The sequence below is a fragment of the Pseudoliparis swirei genome, chromosome 3, assembly GCF_029220125.1.
Source record: "Pseudoliparis swirei isolate HS2019 ecotype Mariana Trench chromosome 3, NWPU_hadal_v1, whole genome shotgun sequence".
NCBI classification, from domain to species: Eukaryota; Metazoa; Chordata; class Actinopteri; order Perciformes; family Liparidae; genus Pseudoliparis; species Pseudoliparis swirei.
Window position 1 is genome coordinate 5,411,100 of NC_079390.1, and position 9,093 is coordinate 5,420,192.

The following is a 9,093-nucleotide window of genomic DNA, read 5'->3' on the forward strand; positions in this document are numbered from 1 at the left end:
AATATTCCTCTCTTACTTTGTCTCCCATTTAATTTATTGTACTCTGTCTGTCTTTTTGTCAGACGCAGACTCAACTCCCCATGCTGAGGTCCAATACACCATCAGCTCTGGTGATGAGGTGAACTTGTTTACCATGGACCAGTGGACCGGAGCCTTACGGCTTCAGCGAGCGCTCGACCGTGAGCACCGGGCCTCACATATCGTCATCATCCAGGCCACAGATGGACAGGGTCACTTCGCTCTAGCTCCAGTCATTGTCGAGGTCAAAGATGTCAACGACAATTTCCCGTTCTTCCCCGTGGACGTCCTGACCGTCAGTATCAAAGAAAACCAACCGCCAAACTCTGCCGTGACCGTTCTGCACGCCATAGATCACGACACAGGAGTTTATGGCCAACTGAGGTACTACATTGTGGAGCGGCCTGTGGCGGGAAAAGACAGCTTCACCGTGGACCAGAACTCTGGACAAATCAAAAGCAAAATGCCATTCGACTTTGAGAAGGTCAACTCCTTTAACTTTGTCGCAGTGGCCGTAGATTTGGGAAACCAATCAGCCACTGTGACTGTACAGGTGTTTGTCACAGGTGAGGATGAGTATGACCCACTCTTCGTGTCCTCTGATTTCTCCTTTGAAGTCCCAGAGGGAGCGAAGAAAGGCCAGAGCATTGGCCGGGTCCAGGCAAGTGATGAGGACGAAGGGGTGGATGGCATTGTTCTATATTCTCTTCCCACCAGCTCTCAGTACTTTGACATCAACAAAACCACTGGGGTCATTGTCCTCAAGTTGGACGGCTCAGGCAGCAGCAGCGGCTCCGGCAGGACCAAACGGGAAACCAGGCTGATGAACCTGGATGTCAGAGCTCACAGTCCTCTCGATGCATCTCGCTCCACTTCGGCCCAGGTCTCCATCGACGTCACGAACACCAACTATGGCCTCGCCTCCGACGCCAACATCCTGCTGATGAGCATCATCGCTGTGTCTCTTGGTTTTATCGTGTTGCTCGTGGTCATGGCTGTGGTGGTGTTCCTTGTCAAGTCACGCCGGAGGAACAAAGCCCAGGATGCGGGAAACACAAACGTGGCCCCGGGAACCGCTCTGCAGAAATTGGACGAGTGCAACTCGGGAACAGGAGGAGGCGAGAGAATCTACCACCAGGCCTTGCCAGGTTATGCTGGAGATCAGGGTGGGGCCGGTGGTGGACCCTACACTAGAGGGGGCTCTCTGGATCCCTCGCACTCCAGTGGAAGAGGATCAGCTGAGGCAGCAGACGACGATGAGATCCGGATGATAAACGAGTACCCCCGCGTTGCCTCCATCACCTCGTCGATGCAGGAGCACATCACTGCCAGAGGACCAGATTCTGGCATCCAGCAGGATGCTGACCAGCTCTCTGACATCTCCTGTGAGCCGGCTGCTTTGGAAGGCAGCACCTGGTTCAAAGGAAAGAAACTGGCAGGCAGTCTCAGTGGGACCTTGCTCTCTAACCAACTCCCAGTCTATAGGGATGAGGGAGGAGGGTACCTTGGGACAGGCCGCGGCCTCAACATTTCCCTCCCCAAGGATTACGCCTTCCCCGAGGATGGGAAACCTCCCGTGGACGGTTCCCTCACAGCTATCGTTGCCAGCGACGAGGAGCTACGCGGAAGCTACAACTGGGATTACCTACTCAACTGGTGCCCTCAGTTCCAGCCTCTGGCCAATGTCTTCACGGAGATCGCCAGGCTGAAAGATGAAACTGCCCATCAGAGCCAGAATCCTCGCCAACCCTTCCAGCCCAAGCATAAAATGGATCCAAAACCTAGAGTTGACCCTCCACCACTCATCACATCAGTGGCTCACCCGGGGGCCATGTCGGTCCCACCCAAGGTCCCGATGATTGGAAGGACATTCCCCCACTTGGCGTCGCTCCGCAGGTCCCCCATCAGTCACGAGGGATCTATTTCTTCGGCAGCAATGTCGCCCAGCTTCTCCCCGTCGCTGTCTCCGTTGGCGGCTCGATCTCCAGCTGTTTCTCCCTTTGGCGTCAACCAAGGGCCCTCAGCGTCCATGATCAGCACCAGGGAGCCCTCACTGGACAAGAGTCCTGATCGCGAGATGAGAATATGAGAGAGAAAACTATTGAAGGATACATCTTTAGGATAAACAACCGAAACATAGCATGATGGCGCATCCTTTTGACTGTTCTTTGTCATGGAACAAAAGGAAGCAAGGAGTGGAACTATTGTTTTCACTATGAGAATGAAGGTTTTCCCCAAATGTCCAGACAGGACTGTCGTGACGTTTGTTTCAAGTGTCCGATCATATGAATACACAAAAGGTGGAACATGTGCCTGGGTTGACAGGACCAGCCCACCATTCCATACCAACAGTGACGCAGATCTCAATGAACTGATCAGGGGTTTGAGGTGAATTGACCTCTTCATGGGAACGTGCACTGACCATGCCCCTGCAGTCAGAGATCCCTTAGTGTGTAGATAGATAGATGTGTAGTGGTCATGTTACCTCGCTGGCTGGCCAGAGAGCGAAGGACCTCGTTCCTCTCTTTTGAGTCTGTGGACATTTTTACACTCCAGTATTAAACTTATCTCGCGGCCTCTTTAAAATGGCCTCTGGACATGTATGTGAATCCCATGGACAGACAAACAGTGTACGTTCACAAAGACACTGATTCTTTGAATTGGCAATACGTCACGCAGTGGAGCAGCATCGGAGATTATTTGTTTTTTTCACCAATTCAGCTTTTTTTAAACTTTTTATTTTTATATATTTTTATATAAAACTATGATTTCAGATCCAGAAAATGCCATTATTCCAACATGGAGGAGTTTTTGATTGTGTGTATTTGCATATATGTATATTTGTATGTATGCAGGCTACGCTATGTACTGTATGTGCCTACTAGGTTTTTTAGAAACTCTCGTGACAGTTCTGATGTGAGTGAGAGGGAGACTTTTGTGTGTTTAGCATTATTTATATGAAAAAAAGGACTTGCTGCCACATTTCAACAGTATAGGAAACCAAGCACTGCGCTGCGTTGTTACCTGAACATTTTTCTTCTTCTTCTTTTTGTCAAATTGTAGATCATCACAAATCTAAAACAGCCGCTGGAAGAAAACTCAGCATCAATCTGTTTGCCATCGCTCCACAGCACATTCCCTTTGTTTTTCAGGGAGAACTCAATTTGCTGATCAACCCTGAAAGTGTTTCCGAAACTCAAATAACGTAACTAACTAAAATGCAATTTACCGTGAAGTTGTTCATCATAACAAAAAAGAAAAAGCAATGTATAGGCCGGGATTCTCATAAGAAAGGGGGCGGGCGGGAGGAAGAAGCAGACGTCTGAATGCATGAGCTCTGGTAAATTTAGCAACCAGTGCAGGAATTATTTTCCATCTTAACTTCTGTTCTGTGCATTTTTATTGGTGTGATCGCCCGTCTAGATTGTCACCGACATGATGAGGTGTTTTCTGGTTCCATGTGTTTAACTCATCGCCTACACCTTCTTTCTTTTCCCTCATTGTTCAGAACGAGTTTCAGCAGCAAAGGCTTTCAAGAGTGTATTTGTCATTCTGCAATATGTATCTGACCTTCTGGCCTGGTTTTAAGTCTTTTTTTGGGAGAATTGGAGTGTTTGTTTTTAATGAATGGATTCAAACCAATGTTTTGTATTCAACATGACTCTACAAATCGCCTCATGTGATGTGCTGGCACCGGTTCAGCTCCAAGCTACACACGCCACCAGCCTACAGCTCCAAAACTACATGTTCTCAACTCCTAATCAAGGTTGTTTCAGGAATATTTCTGTGTTGGAGAATCCTCCATTTGAAGATAAGTTTGAGATGACTGCCGGTGACTGATCAGTGGAGCAGTGGCAGAAGGAAAGAGTGGTATCTAAAAGCAAATAATAAATTCCTACTGATCTCTTTTGACAAACTGGAGTCAGACTCTTCTTTTTCCAGGATTCAAGCACAAGGCTTTGAGGGGAGACCTGAAAATCAATGAAATTATAAGAATCTTCAAGTTATCTCATCTGTGGCTGGTAACTTTAAACAGCTGGCGTTAACGTCAGAGATGTGTGAGAGCGCTGTTGCTAAAAAGAGGGGAAGACGTGGATTTGGGCAGAATCACAGCCGACCTGCTGAGGGCAGTGGGCCAGGAGACGTAGACGTACACCCGGTATGGTCGCCATCTGGCTTTAAAGAACAGTACGTATCCAGCTGAAGGTAAAACTGAACAGTAGCCCGACACGTAGGAAAGCCATTATAGTATAATGTATTATCATTCTGATATTAGAGGGATTTATTTGTTTTTTAAATTGGATTTCGTTTGGTTGAAATCAGGGAATAACAATAAAAAATTGTATACAAAAATAATAAAATGGGCAAAAAGACATTAGGCTACGTAATGACACCTACTGACCATTGTTTATGACCATATACAGTTGACAATGATCATCTGTATATATTATTATTTTATAAAAACCCCTGACCTGACGACAAACAATATAATTCATAAGACATTTGATTTTACTTATTTAAATGTCAGGATAAAATCTGAATTCATATTCTCCACAAGCACCCACAAATATGTTTCTATCACAAGATACCGTGAAGGCCTGAGAGATCCAGTCAACAGTGGATTCAGTTCTTCCAGCTCATATAAAAGGCGTATGACGTTGATGTAGATGATAATTATGAAAAAATGATTATTCATATGGAGCACAGGCGTGTTTGCATAGCTGCTGGGGCTTTTCTGCCTCGTTTGGTGATGGCACACAGCCGTGCAGGGTCTCTGTGGTTATTGTTATGTACAGAAGGAGCTGGATATGGTTTTTGACAACGTGCAACAACAAAAAAATGCCGGAGACAGAAGCTCTCGTGATGCACGAGACTTCTTGTGAAACGAGCTGATGACGAACTGCAATAAAACTAACTATACGTGAATGTTGATTGTGCTATTTATGTCAGCTGAGGATCAATTGTAAACTTCCAAGAATAAAGAACATGGAACTAAAATATTGCTGCAAATTTTTTTTAAAAATTGCCCTCACTTTCACATTCACCTCAACACAGCTGTGTTTATAGCCGCCGTCCGAAGACTTCCTTTCTTTAACCTCACACGACTCCGATTAATCGCACACACACACACATTAGACTACACAGACACACACACGGCCCGCAACAATATCCCCAGCTGATATTGGCCCAGATCCAGCTCCTACAGGCACATACTTGGCAGGTTATTTAGTCAAAATCTGGGACAAATCCTTCTGGGGCAGAAGTCCTTTCCCTGGAGATGTTCTTAACCAATTCTCAACCAAAAGTTTTCACACGGAAGTATTGCAGGCCTAATGTTAACCTGTGATACCGTGGTGATGAACTAGAAAGACGCAATGCAGTGCATTCTTACATCTCCTTCATCAGGTGTTCAAGTCACGAGCATCGTGAGACAGGTAACCTATTTCATACTTGAAATTATCATGTTATGAACAGTACAGATGAATTCATCAGGAACCAGTATACTCACTTGAACACCCGTTGTCTCCTTTACCTTTACTCGTTATTTGATCATCAGATCATTTAACCTACTAATCCACAGTATATCTAAAACCATGATGATGTAATAGGGAAGTACAAAGGTTTGAGTTCAGAATAAAATAAATGTTTTTTTAAGGAACCCATTGCTCAAAAAAGATGTTACAACTTATATAGCCTACTTTAAAAATTATATATATTTTCATCTTTCACAAACCTCGAGAAACCTTGACATTGTAATTGAAATCACATTAGATTACATTGAGATATAAGAAAATATGCCTAAAATGATATCTCAATGTCAATGTCAAGGTTTCTTGAGGTTTCTGAAATATGAATATATATATATATATATATATATATAAGTAGGCTATATAAGTTGTAACTTCTTTTTTTGAGCAATGGGTTCCTTAAAAAACACATTTATTTTATTCTGAACTTAAACCTTTGTACTTTTACCTATGACGTCATCATGGTTTTAGATATACTGTATGACTTTAAATATCCTAATTAATCAAATACTAATGTTTGAAGGGGCTTAAAACTGCTCGACCACTTTCTTCTGAGTCAGCTGAGAACTCTGAGACTACCACCAGACGATGGTGTTTTAAAAGTTTTACCTAATTAAACCTTGTAGCAGGTTAGTGGCTGTCAAGGAGACAAATGCGCGCACACCCAGATTGGCCTCAGCTGGTGGTTGATTAACAACCAATTAGACCTCGTCCCGACACCGTTGCCTGAACCACACACACTCGCTCCCCCCACTCTGCAGCTGAGCTTAATCACACCCCGCCGCCACAAACTTCTATCTAAATACAGGAGATTGGATCCATTTAAATGTTCCACGTGTTCACAATGGAGCGCACACATCATTTCAATGTAAGCATCACTTTAACTGACTGTTTTTTTTAATTCAATTGTACGTGTTATAATAACATCCTAAGAGTTTGAGGCAAAAGTAAAAGCTGTTGGGAAACACAATAATATACTTTTTTAAAATTGTATCCTCCACTCTCGGAAAAACATTCCAACAAAGTGCACTCTGCTAAAGACCCTGTTTTCTTTCCAGTGGGTGTGGGTAATCTGCAGCTGCACTGCTGGGAATTAAGCCTGTAAATATCACGTTAGACTTGGCCCGCACTAGTTAGCATCCAGGTGCTCTTTCGTTCTCACGTCCTTCAGTACAACTTTATTAAATGATGAATCAGTGTGTGCACATTATCGTACAGCTACTAAAACACTAACTATGCATGCAGCTGTTGGTGAAGCATTGTGCGCTTTTTATTAAAGAAAAACATTGATGCAGATAAGACCGTATTCATGAACGTAGGTCAGCGTACAGACAGAGAGAGGAACGGCTCTTAAAGGAGAAGTCCTAATCATAACTTTCAACATTTTTCATTCTGCTGTAGTGTCCAATTTGATGCTATTTTGAAAAACACTCTATCCAATGATAACACTTAAATCCGTCTGATGAAAATACTGAAGAAAAAGACACATCTGGCAGTTGCTTTATATATTAAAGCCATCCGAAAAGGATAGCTGGTCAACAACCTCATATGAACACATTCTCGTACTCAAAAATAGTAAATTGAAAGAAAATAATGATACTGTTGCATGTTTTAGGACATGGCAGCCCTCACTCGTATGTTCTTTCTTATTCGGTGATGGAATATTTTAATGGCCATGCAACCGATTTTCTTTGTTTAACATACCGAAGAAAACAGTTGTATCCTGTCTGTGAACACAGAGTTAAAATTCAACATTTAAGGCATTTGACTTGAAAGTTATGTTGATATTGGATGTACAGGATTAGTGTCTTTATTGCTCGACCCATAATTGGACTAAAAGCTGGATATCTTTGTCCTCTGGTGCACAGATTTCACCCATTATTACCAAATCACCAGCGTACCGCTAAAAATTCTCTTTTTTATTTCTGCATTTTTATGAAATCAAAAGTATCAATTTGAATGTTACACAAGCAGGAGATAGTCCATCATGTTGCATATCAATTTATTCGAGTCAACGACGTTACATTTCACTGTACGGTAAGATAAGAGTACCTTAATACAATAATAATCTTTTCATTGTGTCCTTCACCCTGAATTGGCTTTGAACAGATTCCCAAAGCTACAAATAGGACCTGTGTGGAAGTTGGCTACGGTAACGTCTGCTCCAAGGTCAGGCGGCCCCCCGTGAATCTGTGGTATCCCCCCCAGCCCGGGAAATGACCGTGAACACATACATCCCCACACTCTGACATTCAAAGGCTCTCAGCGGCGCCTTTGGTGCCAAGATCCAGTTTCACGCTGTTTGTCAGTTGTTGTCTCTGCTGGAGAAGGAAAAGCTTCTTCTCACAGTTCTCCCATTGCCGTGTTGTGAGAGGGACGAGTGTGCACGTGAGTCTTGTGCGCAGGTCGCACACGCCTTCTTGTTCCTGGCGTGTTTGCACTTTTGATATTGTCGAGTGGCACAAACTTCCACACATAAATGATAAGAATAATCCATTTAATTTATGTAGTGCTTTTTAAGGTACTCAAAGACAATTTAAATCACTTTTTTGACAACGAGAGCTACTTGTTTGATATAAACTTCCCGAAAAACAAATTTGCATAAATCACCTTTTAATAGTGAGCCGCCACACGACATCCACGTGGTTCGTTGAAACCTGAAGCTTTTATAACTATACGGTCTTTTGTTTGTTCTGACCAACATTCTGATTAAGAAGATAGATTGTGCCGAAGACACGTACAGTAATACTAAAAAGATTAAGAAGAATCCTCTGGCCCTAATATTAATAAGCAGAGTGGATCAGTTTGGCATTTTTTTTAAAGCCCTGGATATCCATTGTTTGAGACAGAATTTCAGGGTCATAGTGATATGTTAGGCTCATTTGGACTCCATCGCTGAGATAAAGATGAACTAGTTCAGTGTCTAATATACCAATGGAAAAACATATTACACTCATTAACAACGACTGACATTCTCTAACCACCTGGACTTATAGGTCACTACAGGTCGTGCATCATTTACTGTGAGCTAAACTCATTGGCTGTAATCCTGACTCTCTTTCAGAGAGACGTTACATGCAGAGTGAGAAAGCCAGCGCAGCAGCCTCCCCAAGGTCCTAGTGCCCTGGGATTATACTTTTTGGGGTTTTTTTTTTTGACGGAGCTCAATGTTTACTCTTTTTAGAAAGTGTCTTGCGGGCGACTCAGGTGGTCCCAGCGAGCGACATCTTGGCTACCTCTGTCAAGGTGGGATTAGGGTGGACCCAAATGCACGAGTCAGGAGACAATAACGCAAATAAAGATCCTTTACTGAGAGCGTCGTCAGGAACGGAACAGACAGAACAATCAAACACACTGTGGAACGCTCAAGGTCTAGGTCAGAAAAGCACAAGACAATCTGCCAGAGGACACGTGCAAGTGAGGGAACCTAAGTAGACAGGGACTAATTAGGGAATGGGCTGCAGGTGAGAAGAGCGTGAGGACCAGGTGAAGGTAATGAGGGACTAACGAGGGAGTGATCAGAGGCAGGTGAAGGGAGTTGGACTGA

The 9,093-nt window shown here is 43.6% G+C and overlaps 1 protein-coding gene across 2 annotated transcripts in view; it reads left to right on the forward strand.

Moving 5' to 3' along the window:
* LOC130213423 (protocadherin-16-like) overlaps nt 1–3,934 on the forward strand; it is a 96,971-nt gene extending 93,037 nt beyond the window's left edge. Inside the window, exon 29 of one of the 2 annotated variants that reach the window (XM_056445044.1) lies at nt 63–3,934. In XM_056445044.1, coding sequence (XP_056301019.1) covers nt 63–2,107 — 2,045 coding nt within the window. In that variant the 3' untranslated portion in view covers nt 2,108–3,934. The remainder of the gene's footprint in view (nt 1–62) is intronic. The other variant, XM_056445054.1, reaches the window with a different exon arrangement.
* The last annotated feature ends 5,159 nt before the right edge of the window (nt 3,935–9,093 follow it).